At 44.6% G+C, this 18,046-nt stretch overlaps 1 protein-coding gene across 1 annotated transcript in view; it reads right to left on the bottom strand.

Annotated features, from left to right (window-relative positions):
• The window catches only part of egfra (epidermal growth factor receptor a (erythroblastic leukemia viral (v-erb-b) oncogene homolog, avian)), a 307,739-nt gene that overhangs the window by 61,924 nt on the left and 227,769 nt on the right, over positions 1 to 18,046 (bottom strand). Inside the window, exons 7-11 of the mRNA XM_038797793.1 lie at positions 14,790 to 14,931; positions 13,409 to 13,525; positions 5,034 to 5,160; positions 3,495 to 3,568; positions 855 to 945 (exon numbers count right to left, since the gene is read on the bottom strand). Of these exons, the coding sequence (XP_038653721.1) occupies positions 855 to 945; positions 3,495 to 3,568; positions 5,034 to 5,160; positions 13,409 to 13,525; positions 14,790 to 14,931 (551 nt within the window). The remainder of the gene's footprint in view (positions 1 to 854; positions 946 to 3,494; positions 3,569 to 5,033; positions 5,161 to 13,408; positions 13,526 to 14,789; positions 14,932 to 18,046) is intronic.

The following is an 18,046-nucleotide window of genomic DNA, read 5'->3' as shown; positions in this document are numbered from 1 at the left end:
CAATCCTCTGTTCCAGGTGTTAAAAGTGCGGCTATGGTAACACAAAATGATTCTTTAGTGGAAATGTGCACTTTGGGGTGATTTTCTGGCCATTTTGCACCCGCTGCAAATCCTGCTATGTTGGCAAAATGTCGGGTGAGCCATGAAATAAAATTTGAGCAGGGTGCCAAAAAGTAAGCAATGTTCCTGGGTTCTCCCAGCAAACTAATCAGGTTCACATCGAGCAAGGACAGGAACCCGATTACCATGCATTTAAGTAGATTTTAAAATGCAAAGTCAACTTGACACTGAATCTTCTGGGAATATGCAATGTTCTCACCTGTTTGCGTGACGTGGCGCTAATGGGAATCACTACTGGTCTCCACAAACAGAATCCAGACGATGACCACGCTGGGGGGCTCGGAGGCCATAGCATCCCCGGGGTGATCGGTGTCTGATCACCCTGGTGTCTGGGGGGGGTGACCCGAACATTCAGTGGTGGGGAAGTGGTTGTCCCTTTGTAGTCAAGGTTATGTTTGTGGGGGATTGTGAAGTCCATGGGGTGGTGGAGGGGGCCTGTCACTTAACTTTGAGATGGAGGCAGGGTCCACCAGCGTGTTTAGGCTTGCCCCTCTCAATGCTGGTGCAAAACGAGCTCCCCACCCAATAAACGTCTAAGTGGGGTGGATTGTGATCGAGAACACGCTGAGCCAGCTGGTGGCAAATACTGTACGATTCCCATCGGGAATGGCACTTAGTCATTTTTTGGGAGAATTGTGCCCTTGCAATGTATTCACAACACAATTAACTTGATAAATAACTTCCTACCATTAATAAATAGTTCCTATTAAACTACAGTTATGTAACTCACTTACCGATGTTGTGTCCGGCCTCGTATAGTTTCAAGATTTTCAAAAACATTAAGATTTTCAAAATGGCTTGGCCAACTTTGAATGAACAAATACCCTTGTGAAAACAGAAATATATTAATAAAGAATTCCATAATGTTTGTGAAACTTCATGTCACTAATATATATTTTGAAGTAACTGAAAAAATGCTACTGCTATCATAGATTTACCTCCAACCAGCAGTAACACAAATATAATACGACGTAATAGGATGTGACCTGTCCAGAAACAGGAAGAACTCTGCCTAGTGACAGCAGTAACCAGTTTTCAAAAGGCCAGATGTGATGAGTCTTCCAATAATGGCATTAGAAAGACACTTAGATAGAATCAGGTGTGAATAGCTTTTAGTAGAAACAGTTTAACTCAATGATTGGGGGATCTATGAGGTATGCACATGCTAATGACTAGAGTCAAGGAATTTGATAGGGGCAGACAGCCAAATACTTGGAAGGCAGCAGCAAAGTGAAACAAAGGGAGAATGGCCAGGACCCCCGAAGCAAGGCAGGCCAGTTGAAACCAAGCAGCATCTGAAACAGACAAACCAGTTTCCAGCTAGCAGCCTCTAGGGCTTAGAGCCAAGGCAGTGCAGAAAACCTTTGTAACCTTTGAATCATCCAGACAGTGCCCCTATATTTATAACTGTAAGAGAAATCCATTGTGTAACATTGTACTTTAAGAACATAAGAAGAGTGGTTGTACTCAAAGTTGGTTACCATGGAAGAGGAAACTAGTAGAGTCGGGCCATTGCTGTTTACAGTGCACAGAAGTGGCTTGTATTTGGGAAAAGGAAAAAATCTGTCCAAGTTTCACAGGGATACTGAACAGTGTTGAAGAAAATGTAAACAGTCAAATTAAGTAATGAAGTGGATGGAGGTCCTGGCTCGACTGATGAGCTGGGCAAATGAAAGACATATTAATACAGATTTACAAATACAACATCACATGATTGAGAAAGTATCACAGCAAGTAGCAATAAACTAAATGATAAATGACTCTGCCCAATCATATTATGATTTTCTAAGTGCCCTGTTACCATGCTTTTATTAATAGTTTCTAGCTTAGAAGAGAGAGGGTGAAAAGATATTACTTTAGGTACAGGGTAGTGAATATATAGAATTGACTGACAAGGAAGACATGCGAGCTGCTTGCATCTGTCAATGGAGATTTGGATAAGTAACTGGTGAATGATGTATTAGAGGGGTCCATTAGTTAGTATGAGCCATGTTTATAAGAGTGAAACTGATGACATGAACTGTAATTTTTTATTTCTCTTGTTTACATATTTTTAAAGTTCCTAAAGTTTAATAAAAAAGTTTCCTCATATATTAAAACTATATTAAGAAAATCAGAATATACTTAGTGTGTGCATATTCCTTTGTCCCAATATAAACATCATTGGGAACAACTGCCACACATTTCATGCCTTTTATAATTGGTGATGATTATGATTGGTGGGAAATTGCAAAATCTTCCATTTGTATAGAATTTTTAACTTTGAAAAATGTATTCAGTGTACTAAAAAATAAGTGTGCTGTAACATTTTTAAGCTCAAATGCATTTCATCACTACTCTGATCTAAGTTAGTGGCTTGATTCAATTTGCATACTAATGATTATAAAATATAAGGATTAAAACATATTTTTCATAGCTTTAGTTTACTCAAATCAAGCATAGTTTTTTTTTAAAAAAGAGCTTAAAATTTGTTTTGCTGAGCTGAAAGTCTTTCAAAATGTTACAGTGAAACTACTGAAACAACCGCGGTGATATAACAATTCTAACAATTAATTCTATGTTAGAGGAATATACGGCAGGATTTTATGCGGCCCTCAGATTCCACCCCACTCCCACCATCTGAAGCCCCAGCCAAAATTAGAACCTGGCAGCTGCTCTGTCGCAATTTAATGCTGAGGTCAGTGAGTCTTGCCTTGGAGAGATGCTTGCCAATTGAATGACTAACAATAGTCCCGGCAACACAAGGAGGGAATTAATGGCCACTGCTGGGACTACGCGTAATCCTGACAAAGAGGAACTCAGACTCTGAGGTAAATCCAGGGCACAGGTAGCGCAGGGATGCCAAGCCCCGATGAGTAAGGTTGGGAGATGGGTTTACGAGGCTGGCGTGAGGGAAGTTAAAGAAGGAGGTATGACCTACAGAGATGGTGATTCTGATGGGCCCAGGGGACGGACAAAGAAAGATTTCCCCCACTTCCCACTCATTTTACAAGGCACCTACCTGCCAAGCTAATTCTGCTGGGCTCTATACATTACATAGACGACCCCCTACCACTAGTAAAATATGGCAAGGGCTGGTTGAGGCCCTTAAGTAACCATTAATTGGGCACTTTAGGGCTTACTTAGGCTCAAGGTCCGGAGTGCCATTCGTAACCTCCTCCTACCCTCCATCAAATTTCAGGCAGGTCAGGGACAGGTGGTCAGATACCGGAAAGGCCACCAGACGTATTTTACGAGCTTCCTGGCCTTCAAACCGGCTGGCAGGGGAGGATAAATTCCAGCCCATGGTGTTGAGAAAGTGATATATTACATCCCTGGATCTCTGCAGAACATGCATTCTATTTTAACTGGAAGGAGTTTTTGAATTAGCCAACCTGTTATTTCTTTCACAGTTCTGAAGACGTCCAGTTTCTCCAGAGACAGGGGAGTTGTATTTGTGAAGGGATCACTAAAATGGGAAAGCATGAATTACCATGAATAAAACAATCTGCAACATTGGTTTCAATCTAATATACATATTCAGGGCAGGCATTTCTGTTGGGGTGAGACAGTTTCCTCCCCTCCCCCCCACCTTTCCACCCCCCTCCCCACCCCCCGCCACGGGACCAGCATGCCATTGAAGATCCCACTGGCATAACGGGCTGGAAAATCTTGTTCAGTTTTTGATCAAAAGTTGGCCATCTTTAAATTCATGGTTGTGATTAATGCAATTTTTTTATTTTATTTTTAAAAATAAATTTAGATTACCCAATTATTTTTTCCAATTAAGGGGCAATTTAGCGTGGCCAATCCACCTACTCTGCACATTTTTGGGTTGTGGGGGCGAAACCCACGCAGACACGGGGAGAACGTGCAAACTCCACACAGACAGTGACCCAGAGCCGGGATCGAACCTGGGACCTCAGCGCCGTGAGGCGGTTGTGCTAACCACTAGGCCACCGTGCTGCCCATTAATGCAATTTTAAAGAATTGCATACAATAAGATCTGCAATTAGCTGTTTCTTCCTCCTTCAAAATTTGAGACGGTTCACATTTTTCAGACAAATTGTCAAACACAGGACATGGCAAGATCTACTCCGGGAAAGTAAAAATTAACAAAATTGGATAATTTCTGGTTAATGGACATATTCATTGAGCTTGCATCATTCAAGTAAGTTCAAGCAATAACTTATAATTGATGTCATTTTTGAGGGTTTGTAAAATATCCACGGTGGTTAGGGAGGATACGATTTTTGCTGCCTATCTCGGAATATGTCAGGGCAGCACGGTAGCAGTGGTTAGCACTGTTGCATCACAGCGCCAATGTCCCAGACTCGAATCCCGCTTGGGTCACTGTCTGTGGGAGTCTGCACGTTCTCCCTGTGTCTGTGCAGGTTTCCTCTGGGTGCTCCGGTTTCCTCCCACAAGTCCCAAAAGATGTGCTGTTAGGTGAATTGGACATTCTGAATTCTCCCTCAAACAGGTGCCGGAATGTGGCGACTAGGAGATTTTCACAGTAACTACATTGCAGTGTTAATGTAAGCCGACTTGTGACAATAATAAAGATTATTATTATAAAAAATTCTAAATTAATACTGATTAAAAAATGAACAAAGCATAAACTAAATTTAAAAGTAAATTACAAATGAATCACATTTGAAATCAACTTCTTGTGGACCAAGTATTTATGCCTCAGTGAGACAATGGATGGAAAGATATATGATTGGCTTATCAAAAAATTATTACGGTGGCAAGTGCTGAATATTGAGGATGATACAAAATTTGACAGATTTAATAAATTTAATGCCGGTATAACTAATTTCAGAACTTATGCCACAAGCAATCTTTAATTTTATCCCTTAAAACAGCAAATAATTTGTTTGAACATTCATAATGCAAGATTAGAATATTTTAAGAAAAGAGAAATTATTTACCCTTTGAAAGCCAATTCCATAATGATTACATTTCCATTAATTTTGGTGCAGTTTTTAAAAGAATCAATGTTTGAAGAATTGATTGACATTGTATTCTTGAATGGTGGCACTCCTAAACCATTGCAATCTGAGAAGGAAAGGATATAAAGACATTATAAACAAACAACTAGTCAGAAAAGTTGCATGTGCATTTTTAAATGAAAAAAGACTTGCAGTTATATAGCACCGCATATGGCCTCTGGATGTCTTAAAGTGCTTCACAGCTAATACCATACTTTTGAAGTGTAGTCACAATTGTAACTCCGGAAACATGGCAGCAAATTTGTGCACAACATGGTCCCACGAACAGCAAGGAAAAAATGACCTAGTAATCAGCTTTAACAATGGTGCTTGAGAAGTAAATATTGACCAGGACATCAGGAAGAACTTCCCTGCCAACTTTGAAATGGTGCCTTGGGCTTTTTTGAATCCATACGAGAGGGCAGATAGCGTTAAATAGCTCATCTAAAAGACAGCACCTACAACAATGCAGCACGACCTTCATTCTGCACTGGAGTGTCAACCCAGATTATATGTTCAACTCTTGGAGAGAGGTTTGGATCATTTCTTGTGATGATTTGGAACTTGTTGCCTGAAGGAGTGTTGGAAACAGATTCAATCTTATCTTTCGAAAGGGGACTGGAAACATATTTGAAGGTAACAGAAAAGAACAGGGGAGTGGGATAATTGGATAACCCTTGTAAGGAACTGAGAAAAGTACAATGAGATGAATGATCTCCTTCTGTGCTGTATACTTCATATCTGTCTTGAACCAAGAGAATGAGGAGGTAGATATGAAAATCAGAGAGAGAGACTGAGTTTCTTGAGCAAATTGTCATAGGGCGTGACAAGGTATTGGAGGAGTTGGCAGGCTAAAAAGTGGTCAAATCTCCAGATCCAGATGAATTGTGTCCCAGGATGCTGTGGGAGGTGAGGGAGGGCCTCTGACCCAAATTTTTAATTCCTCTCTGGCCATGGGGGAGGTGCCAGAGAACTGGAGAACCGCAAATGTTGTCCCGCTATTTTAGAAAAGTTGTAGAGATAAGCCAGGGAACTACAGACCAGTGAGTCTCGCGTCAGTGATAGGGAAATTATTTGAGAAAATTCTGAAGGAGAGAATCTATCTTCATTTGGTGAGACAAGAGGTGGGATTCTCCCCTACCCGGCGCCGAGGAGTGGCGTGAACCACTCCAGTGTCGGGCCGCCCGGAAGGTGCGGAATCCTCCGCACCTTCAGGGGCTAGGCCGGCGGCGGCAGGGTTGGCGGTGTTCCAACCGGCGCGGAAGGCCCTCCGCCCGCCGACGCGAGTTGCTGCATGCGCGGGAGCACCAGCATGTGCTGGCGTCATCCCAGCGCATGCACAGGGGGGGTCGTCTCCGCACCAGCCATGGCAGAGGTCTACAGCAGCCGGTGCGGAGGGAAAGAGTGCCCCCATGGCACAGGCCCGCCCGCGGAATGGTGGGCCCCGATCGTGGGCTTGGCCACCGTGGGGGCACCCCCCGGGGCCAGTTCCCCCCGCGCCCCCCATGAGGACCCTGGAGGCCTTCCGCAGAGCCAGGTCCCGCCGGTAAGTACTAGGTCTGATTTACGCCAACGGAACCGGCCTAAAACGGGCAACGGCTTGGCCCATCGCAGGCTGGAGAATTGCCGGGGGCGCCGATCGGTGCAATGCGATTCCCGCCCCTGCCAAAACCCCGGTGAGATGGTCAAATGGGTAGAAAAGTGGCAGATGGAATTTAACCCTGAAAAATGTGATGCGATACACTTTGGAAGGAGTAATGTGACAAAGAAGTATTCAGTGAATGGCCTGACATTTGATGTGTTTGTCCATAGATCTCTGAAAGCAGAAGGACAGGTTAATAGGGTGATGAAAAAGCCATATGGGACATTTGCCTTTATCAATCGAGGCATAGATTACAAAAGCGGGGAGGTCATGATGGAGCTTTATAGAACTTTGGCGGAGCCGCAGCTGGAGTAGTGTGTGCAATTCTGGTCGCCACATTAGAGGGTGATTGCACTGGAGGGGGTGCAGAAGCGATTCACTAGGATGCTGCCTGGAATGGAACATTTAAGTTATGAAGAGAGATTGGACAGGCTTGTGTTATTTTCACTGGAGCAGAGAAGACTGAGGGACGATGTGATCGAGGTGTACAAGATTATGAGGGGCATAGACAGGGTGAATAAGGAGCAGCTGTTTCCCTTAGTTGAAGGTTCAGTTATGAGGGGACAAAAGTTCAAGGTGAGGGGCAGGAGGCTTCGGGGGATTTGAGGAAAATAATTTTACCCAGAGGGTGGTGACAGTCTGGATGTCACACTGCCTGGGAGGGTGGTAGAGTAGGGTTGCCTCACATCCTTTAAAAAATACCTGGATGAGCACTTGGCACGTCTTAACATTCGCCATGGGCCAATTGCTGGCAAATGGGATTAGGTGGGCAGGTCAGGTGTCTTTCATGCATCGGTGAAGACGCAATAGGCCTAAGGGCCTCTTCAGGACCGTATTATTCTGTGATTCTGTATCGTTCTATGATTCTAAGTCACATCCTTCTGACTGGGTGAGTGTGTTAACACTGAGCTGTTGCCCTGAGGAGATAATGATTCACAAAAACGTTGGTGTGCCATACGTTTATTTCTAAAAAGTGATTAGTTTACGGCCGTGAATAATACAGTATGTGTTCCACCTCCATTAGAACCCGTTCCAATGTTCCAGGAATCTAAAGCCCTCCTTCCTGCACTATCTGTCCAACTATTCATTACTCAATCCTATTTCTATACCAACCAACGCATGGAATGAGGAGCAATCCAAAGATTATGGAGTGAATTCTCCACCGATGGATTCTCCGTTCTGCCGGCAGTGCACCCCCGCTTTCGGCTTTCCTGGCGGTGTGGGGTAGCCACATTGGGAAATCCCATTGGCCGGCAGTGGGAATGGAAAATCCCACTACCGCCGAGAAACACGCAGCTCGGGAGGCGGAGAATTCACCCCAATAGATTTGAGGTCCTCTATGTTAGCCTCATTCCTATCTCAATTATTATTCCCGATTTTAATTGTTACGGGATGTGGGCATCACTGGTTAGGCCAGCATTTATTGTCCAACCCTAGTTGCCCTTCAGAGGGTGGTGATGAGTTGCCTTCTTGAACCGCTGCAGTCCTTGAGGTGTCAGCACACCCACTGTGCTGTTAGGGAGGGTGCACCAGGATTTTGACCCAGCGACTGTGAAAGAGCGACGATATATTTCCATGTCAGGGTGGTGAGTGACTTGGAGGGGAACCTCCAGGTGGTGGGGTTCCCAGGTATCTGCTGCTGTTTTCCTTCTAGATGGCAGTGGCCGTGGGTTTGGAAGGTGCTGCCTGAGGAGCATTGGCGAGTTACTGCAGTGCATCTTGTAGATGGTACACACAGCTACTACTATTCTTTGGTGGTGGAAGGATTGAATGTTTGTGAAATGTTTCCTGATAACAATACAGCTCCGTACGCAGCTTGCATAGAACTTCCACTCCTTTTACTTCTCCACTTCGCACATTAAGCATTACCATTTTATTGTAATTTACCTTCAGACTATATCTATCCTTACCAGACCCTGACCTACTTCTGCATCAATCACTAAATCTCTGGTAGACCAGAGCATAATCAAAATAATTGATCTTGGAGATGTCTTTCTGTACAAGAGAAATGCAATAGAAATAGGAGTAGTTGTTCATCAGAACAAATTTACTTTTCACATAGTTGGCATCAATGATTTATTTTGGGAACTTTCTAAGTTACTGCTGGTGCTGAGCTTTCAATTGCCCATCCTAATCTAAAAACTACTAGGTGCCACTGTGTTAATTTTTTAAAGTTTCTATTTAAGACTTCTTTGTTAAAGGAATAATGCTGCTCATAAAAATAAGGGCTTGGACTGAGTGTAAATGGCTTTTTTGATGCACCAATGCAACATGCATTTATTATTTACAAGTCAAAATATGGCATAATTTGATTCTGATAGAAACATAGAAAAAAGGAGCAGGAGAAGGCCATTTAGCCCTTCGAGCCTGCTCCGCCATTCAGTATGATCATGGCATTCTCGCATACTTTCCCCATACCCCATATCACCTTTAGAGTCTAAAACTTTAGAGTCTTAAATATATTCATTGACTTGGCCTCCACAGTCGTCTGTGGTAGAAAATTCCACAGGTTCGCCATCCTCCGAGTGAAGAGCGTTAGAATCATGGAATTTACATTGCAGAAGGAGGCCATTCAGTCCATCGAGTCTGCACTGGCACTTGGAAAGAGCACCCTACATAAGGCCACACTGCCACCCTATCCCCGTAACCCACTAACCTATTTTTTTTAGACACTAAGGGCAATTTAGCATGTCCAATCCATATAACCTGCATATCTTTGGACTGTGGGAGGAAACCGGAGCAGCCGGAGGAAACACACACAGACACGGGGAGAACGTAAAGACTCAGCACAGACAGTGGGAATCGAACCTGCGACCCTGGAGCTGTGAATCAACAGTGCTAACCACTGTGCTACTGTGCCGGTAGATGAGGGTTCTCCTCATCTCAGTCCTAAATGGACTACCTTATACTGTGAGATTGTGACCCCTTGTTCTAGACCTCCAGCCAGAGGTAACAACATCGCTGCATCCAGTCTGGACAGCCCTGTCAGACATTTAATAATCTTTTATTAGTGTCACAAGTAGGCTTACATTAACACTGCAACGACGTTACTGTGAAAAGCCCCTAGTCGCCACATTATGGCGCTTATTCGGGTACACAGAGGGAGAATTCAGAATGTCCAATTCGCCTAACAACCACGGGCGGGATTCTCCGACCCCCCCCCGCAGGGTGGGAGAATCGCGTGAATCCCGACCCTGCTGTCCTCCTAATTCTCCTGCCCCCCAAAAACTGGCCCGGTGTGAGTCGCGCCACCCGCCTCGGAGAATGGCGGGGTCCGGCATGACTCAATGGGCACCGGGGCTGCCTACAATGGGCCGAAGTCGCGCCCGTTTGTTGCCGGTCCCGCCGGCGTAAATTGCCATGGGGCACTCTATGCTTCCGCACTGGAGGCTGTGGTCCTCCGCCATTCCCGATGCGGAAGTGAATCCCTCTGCCCATGCGCGGGGGTGACGCCAGCACGTGCTGGCGCTCCCGCGCATGCAACGACTCGTGTGGACCAGCGGAGGGCCTTCAGCGGCGGTTGGCGTGGCGGCCGGCTAGGCACGCCCCGGAGTGGTTGGCGCCCCGCTGACAGGCGGGAAAGGGGCTTGGCGCCGAAGGGCCTCCGCCGGCACGCGCGAGTTGGCGCATGTGCGGGAGCGCCAACGCACGCTGGCGCCATCCCCGCGCATGTGCCGAGGGATTCACTTCCACACCGTGAATGGCGGAGGACCACAGCCTCCAGTGCGGAAGGATAGAGTGCCCCTATGGCACAGTCCAGCCCGCGGATCGGTGGGCCCCGATCGCGGGCCAGGCCACCATGGGGCACCTCCCGGGCCAGACCCCCCGTGCCCCCCAAGAACCCCGGAGACCACCCGCATGGCAGGTCCTGCCGGTAAGGGGTGAATCCCGCCCCACGACTTTCGGGACTTGTGGAAGGATACCGGAGCACCCGAGGGAATCCAACGCAGACACAGGAAGAATGTGCAGACTCCGCACAGGCAGTGACCCAAGCCGCAAATCGAACCCAGGTCCTTGATGCTGTGAAGCAACAGTGCTAACCAATGTGCTATCATGCCGCCCTACACCTTTCAATTAGATTCCCTCTTAGCCTTCTAAACGTCAGTGAATACAGGCCAAGTTGATCCATTCTCTCCTCATACAACAATTTTGCCATTCAAGAATCAGGCTGGTGAACATTCACTACACTCCCTCTATGACAAGTATATTCTTTCTTAGGTGAAGAGACCAAAACTGCTCACAATACTCCAGGTAAAAAAAAAGGTAAAGTCACCATAGCCCAGATGACCATCGGTTGCTTCCCCTTTGAAGGGGGCAGCTGACTGGTGGTGATTTAACCTAAGGATCACCATACCTCAGGCGAGGGGCAAGATAACGTCCAGGTATGGTATCTGCAATGATATGCAGTAATAGCAGTAATAGTGTATATAACATTGTGTCTAGCCTCCGACCACTAGGTGTCATGCAAGAGGAAGAGGACATTGGAACCGGACAAAACAGTCTAAATCAGAGTTACAAGAGCTGTTAGTAGCATGTTTAAAATATCCACAGTTTGGTTAGCAATAGTTCAGTTTGCCCACAGTTTACTCAACATTAAGTAACTTATCTTGAACTAGATGTATACTAATATATTTATTATCATAGTACACAAACAGTATCCTCCAGGTATGGTATCACCAAGCCCTGTACAGCTGTAGTAAGACATCCTTGCTCCTGTGCACAAGTCCCTTTGCAATGAAGGCCAACATTGAATCATAGAATCCCTACAGCCCATCGAGTCTGCACTGATCCTCTAAAAGAGCACCCCACCCAGGCCAATCCACACCCTATCCCTGTAACCCCACCCAACCTTTGGACACTAAGGGGCAATTTAGCATGGCCAATCCACCTAACCTTGCATTCCTTTGTACTGTGGGACTAAACCGGAGCACCCGGAGGAATCCCACACAGACACGGAGAGAATGTGCAAACTTCACACGGTCAGTCACCCGAGGTTGGAATAGAACCCCGGTTCCTGGCGCTGTGAGGCAGCACTGCAGTATTGACAAATGTGCCACCATGCTGCCCATAATCCTGCAAGATAACAAAGTCCTTTTTACTAAAGCCATCATGTTGCTGTGATCTGCTAGAGTTCCTGTTCTTCTCTCTTCCCCAAACAAGTCTATTTCTGGAGAGATCAAAGAAGGAATCAAGAGCCAAAGGAAATCCCTTGCCCACCACAAATGTTCTTCAACCAGTGCCTTTGGGACTAAAACAGTCTATGAAAAACATTTGCTTGATACTCAATGTGTTAACATTCATTGACATGAACCTAAATATGACCCCCATTACAACATTTATCTAGATCAGTAATCCACTTCTTCTGAGCAAATGGAGATTCTTATCCATTGATATGCTAACTTGATGTATTGCTTAATACATCCTAAATGTGCCCATTCAACCTTGTGTATTTCTTTCATTAAATCTCTCAAAGTGAACCTCAGGTAGAAACAAAACACTGCAGTTTATAATGAATACACTGAAGATAGTGAATGCTTAATTAAACTGTGCGTTTCTCAATTCTACATATATATATATATAGACAGAGTACAGTACTCCTACAGTTAGATAAGGCAAACAAACATCTAAATTGTTTAAAACCCAATTATGAATTTTTAGCCTGGAGCCTATTGCTAAATATCGGTTACCACCCATTTTCTACATATTTCCTCCTTCAGAGAATGTTCAAATTACATGGGGATGAGTTAAAGGGAAAATTTTCTTTGCCCCTCTTACCGGGTTGCAACTGTATAAGGTTTTCATTCTTCTTAGACTCGACTTACATATTCCAACTAACATTTAATGGCACTATAGAATCTCAGATTTCCATCAACTACCAATTTCCTCTGCTTTAAAAACCCTTGCAGAGCAATCTATTCAAAGTATTCTATTCTTTTCCTCTTGGATTCAAGCTCACACAGTCAACAGAAGACATCAGGAAAATTACATAGTGCCAATTGGAAGATTACTGGAGAAGATTAAGAGGTATGTAATTAGGACAAGAGTGGCAAACAAGATTACAATTGGTTAGAAGGGAGAAAATAAAGGGTTCAAGCTAAGGACCATTTTCCAGAATGGTTAGATGTAGGTAGGGGTTCCCCATACGGTCAAGTTCTGGCACCACTCTTGTTCACTGTGTACATCAATAATTTGGAACTAGATCAGAGGATCTCAAATAGTGGTCCCAAAACGTGCAGATGATGCCAAAATTAAAGATAGAGAAAGTTGTGAGGGAATACTGACAAGGTAGGTAAATCAGTTAAAGTGGAAGATGGAATTCAACGTTAGCAGGTATGAGGTGTTGTACTTTGAGGGATGGTATGATAAATATATTTAAAGATTATGATAAGATAGGAAAAGGGAAGCAGACTGTTTCTAGTAGTTGACTGTAGATACAAATTAAATGCAAGCAAATTAAAACAGCGAGCAGGAGAAACTTATTTTCACAAAACATTGTGAGACTATTGAATTTACTTCAAGGAAACTATGCCAACATTCAAAATTGGATTGGAGAGGTAGATGAAGAAAAATGTGATAAAGAGAGTTGGGAGCAGGATGGAAGACTGTTTGTGTAGAGGGTAAACAATAACACAGCTGTTGCACAATAAGTAAAGGACAGTTCAGGGATATCTACCTTTTGGACAAGGTCCTTCACATTTCTTACACCTTCTGAGCTTCCCTTCATCCACTTCATATGTACCAGGACTGCAGGTTCGAACACAAGAGCCAAGGTCTGTTACCACAAAGTTATCTAAAATTATGAAAAATGGAGATTATCACAGTATTAGAAAGAGGCTTCACAATTCATTCCATATTGTTCAGTGAAATTTCGTAGGAAAACATTTGATTTCACAGCGAGAGGAATACATTTTGAGTCAAATGTAAAGCTGTTCAGGTGACGCTAAATTACGTTAATTTTCATACTCTTTTGGGGGAGACAGTGAGGTATAGTAATATGACTGGACTAGTAATACAGAGATCTAGATTAATGCTCTGGGGCCATAGGTTCAAATCGCACCATGGCAGAATTCAAATTCAAATCATTAAAACAAACTAGAACTGAAAGACCATGGCAACTATCATTGATTGTTGTAAAAATCCATCTGGTTCACGAATGCCCTTAAGGGAAAGAAATCTGCCATCCTTACCTGGTCTGGCCTACGTTTGAATCCAGACCCTTATTAATGTGGTTGACTCTTAACTCAGAAAATAGATTAGTAAGCTGCTCAGGTCAAGGTCAATTGGGGATGGGCAACAAACGCTGGTCTTGTCAGCAAAACCCACATCGCATCATAGAATTGAAAAAACAGAGATATTTTTGACAAAGCTTTTCAGCTTGCACTCATTAGGGCAATTTTGAAGAATACTAAATGTATTTAAAACATATTAAATGAATACTAAAAGGGAACAACAATTTATACTGTATGAAAAGAGAGTGCTGATTGCTTGGCAAATGGACTCTGATTGATAGAGGTTTTGCCATGGCGAATGAACTGGTTGATGGTGACTGGCAGTTATTGTATGGTATTGTTGTGACTGCCCTGATGAGTGCAAGACAAAAAGCTTCGACAAGAATCTTTCTTTTACCAGCAATACTCGGGTTCTGTACTACCAAATTGCTATTAATAAAAAAGGCACATTCTGATAATGAACCTAGCCTAAGCATTAGTTTTGATCCTGAATCCTCTCAACAATGAGTCACCTTTGTATAATATCCTCCATCAAACATTTTCATCTCCGGATTGTTGCTTTCAATTGACCCTCAAAATTACTGGGGAACCAGCCAGCTCCTACAGTTTAGTTTCTCATGCTGTCTGACAGGCAAGAGTAACAAGTAATTCAGACAGAGGGGTGTGCAGAGACCAATAATCTCTCAAAGCAAACCATTAGCTGGTTAATCGATGAGACAGTAAATGTTCAGTACGAGTCTATAGATAGTCTGCCATTTTCATTACCACAGTTATCCCTATTAGTATTAGCTGAAAATGAATATTTCCAGAACTTATACAACATACGGGGACACTCCTTTACGCAGGTTCCTCCATAACTGTATTTTCCTTCTGGATTTGGTATCATTTGAAATGTGCTTGTATCGTAGATTTCCAAACGAGGACATGACTCTTTACAGGTGTTTCCATCACTGAACCTCTGACATGCCTGAGAAAAGAAATCATATTCAGCACATTTAATATACTTGTTTTCTTATGTTAGTCTGTTTAATATATTTGGTTCTGACAGTGACATATGTTTTTATTATTAGTGTCAGCCAATACCATAAAAAGGTGTCAATTCTGTTCACATTCTAGGGCAGTTTTGACAGCCGCTACAAAACAAAACAAAACAGAGAATTTAATTTCACCTTAGACCCATATAGGCAGCAGACTGAACAGAACTTTGAAATGCAGCTACTAGTCTTTAATCTACAACAAAACTGGCCACATAAATCACAGTTTAGATTATTGGCCTCTGCAAACCTCACTGTAAAAGTTGTCTGTCAAGTCAGACAGAAATATGCTACGTACTGTGGGACACAGGCTTGTTTTTGGAAAAAAACACTACGAAGCAAGGAAGTTATGATAAATCTTTATGAACGTCTTGAGTATTGTGTCCAATTCTGGCACCATACTTCGGGAAGGCTGTGGACGCATTGGAGTGTGTGCAGAAAAGAATTAAGTGAATGCTTCAGACGATGAAAGACATCAATTACATGGAAGGATAGGCAAAACTGGGATTGTTCTCCTTGGAGAGGAGAAGATTGAGAAGAGATTTGATAGAGGTATTCAAAATCATGAGTGTTCTAGACAGAAGAGATTGGGAGAAACTGTTCAGATTAGTGGGGGGGGGGGGGGGGGGGAGGGGAGATGAAAAGCAGAGGATGCCAATTTAAAGTGATTGGTAGAGACCCACGGACAGCATGAGGAAAAAAACTTTTATGTAGAGAGTGATTAGGCTGTAGAATGCAGTAGGAATATGTTGGAGGATCAAAAGATCACAGGAAATAGGATTGAGCCATTCAGCCCCTCAGCCTGCTCTGCCATTCAGTAAGATCATGGCTCATCTGGTCATTCCTTAACTCCACTTTCCTGCTAATTAGCAAGATGTGGCATTAGGTAATACACATATATTTATACAAGTATCTAATCAAAGATGATCGGAGCAAAACTTCATATTTTGAATAATATTTTTGTTGTATGAACTACAGTAAGTCATTAATTACTCTCAAGAGACCAAGTGAAGTGTTCACAAAGAGTGTGGAAAGATCTGGAAAAAATATAATCATATAATCTTTATTATTCATTGGTAATATTATGGGTTTAGTAAGGAAGGTTCCTTATGCCTTTTACAGAATCAAAGAATGGTTACAGTACGGAAGGAGAACCTTGCAGCACATTGTGATTATGCTGGTTCTCTGCAAAAACAATTCACCTAGTGCCACTACCCTCCCTTCTCGCCACAGCCTTACGAACCTTTCCTCCTCAGATAATAATCTAATTCGCTTCCAGAAGGTGCAGGCAAGAGGTTGAATGGAAGCCCTAGATATTGCGGCCGGATATAATGAGCTTACAGTGCATAAGGCACAACTGTTTGTAGGTAGCACAGGTCAACAGCCAGGACAGGAGCCGTGGTCCCAGGGCACCAGTAAAGACAAGACCAATGGTAGCCAGCACTGCCGCCAGAATGCCACGGAAAATTCCAATCTTGGCAATCACTACAGATGTAACTGATACTGCAGGTAAATGTTTACACTTTTAAAAATAGATTTTCCCATTCACAAAGCTTGATATTGGAATTTCAATGCATTTTGAGACAGTGTCCAGAATTCTCTAGCAGTTGTGATTCCATTTTCCCACCGGCAGCACACCCCTGCCCGCAGATTTCCCAGCGGTGTGGGGTGACTTCAATAGGAAATCCCATTTATAAGCGGCGGGAAGGCAGAATCCCGCCACCAGCGAATGGCACACCGCCAAGAAACATGAGAATCCAGCCCAATATGTTGTAGCCAGCTCAATATTCTAATATATAACAGACATGTCTACTGGGGTTTTTTGAAGATGCAACTGGTAGAGTAGAGAAGGATGAACCAGTGGATGTAAAGTATTTGGATTCTCAGAAAGCTTTGGATAAAGTCCCACATAAGGGGCAAAATTCTCCCCTACTCGGAGGGGCGTGGGGTCCCGGCGTAGCGGAGTGGTGGCAACCACTCTGGCGTCGGGCCTCCCCAAAGGTGGGGAATTCTCCGCAACTTTAGGGGCCTAGCCCTCACATTGAGGGGCTAGGGCTGCGCCGGAGTGGTTGGCACCACACCGACTGACGCCAAAACCGGCAACAACGGCCTTTGTCGTCCGCCGCCCGGCGCTGGGGCTGGCCGAAAGGCCTTCGCCGGTTCGCGCATGTGCTGGTGCGTCAGCTGCCACTGACGTCACCACCGGCGCATGCGCGCTGGAGGATTCTCTTCCGCCTCCACCACGGCGGCGGAAGAAAAAGAGTGCCCCCACGGCACTGGCCCGCCCGCCGCTCGGTGGGCCCCGATCACAGGCCTGGCCACCGTGGGGGCACCCCACGGGGTCCGATCACACCGTGCCCCCCCCAGGACCCCGGGGGCCCGCTCGTGCCGCCGATCCCGCTGCCACCAGAGGTGGTTCAAATCACGGCGGCGGGAGAGGCCTCCCAGCGGCGGGACTTCGGCCCATCTAGGGCCGGAGAATCGCCGCAGGGGGCTCGCCGATCGGTGGGGCAGAAATTCTCCGCCACCTGGGAATTGGCGGGGGCGGGATTTTCGGCGGCCCCAGGCGATTCTCCGACCCTGCAGGGGGTCGGAGAATTTCGCCCAAGATATTTTTCCTACTCTGTTTCCTGTCTGCTAACCAAGTCTCAATCCATGCCAATATATTGCCCCCAATCCCATGTGCTTTAATATTTTTCCTCCATTGCAGTGTCGACTTATGGATCCTTGGGTTCTCCCCCCTCCCCCCCAACACCCCCCAACACAAAGCGCCATGATCATTTTGTCTATCTTGTGGAAAAAGGCTTTGGGATGAAGATCGCTATGGATCTAAACAGGAAGAGGAACTTTGGCAGTACATTCATTTTGATCGTCAGAGTAGGAATAAATGGGTCTTTTTCGAGTGACAGGCAGTGACTACTGGGGTCCTGCAGGAACCAATGCTTGGGAGGCCCCAGCAATTCACAATATACATCAATGATTGGGTGAGGGAACCAAAAGCAATAATTCCAAGTTTGCTGATGACACAAAAAGTGCTCGGAATGTGAG

The sequence above is a fragment of the Scyliorhinus canicula genome, chromosome 5 (assembly GCF_902713615.1).
Source record: "Scyliorhinus canicula chromosome 5, sScyCan1.1, whole genome shotgun sequence".
Taxonomy (NCBI): domain Eukaryota; kingdom Metazoa; phylum Chordata; class Chondrichthyes; order Carcharhiniformes; family Scyliorhinidae; genus Scyliorhinus; species Scyliorhinus canicula.
This window is presented reverse-complemented; position numbering and strand designations above follow the sequence as displayed.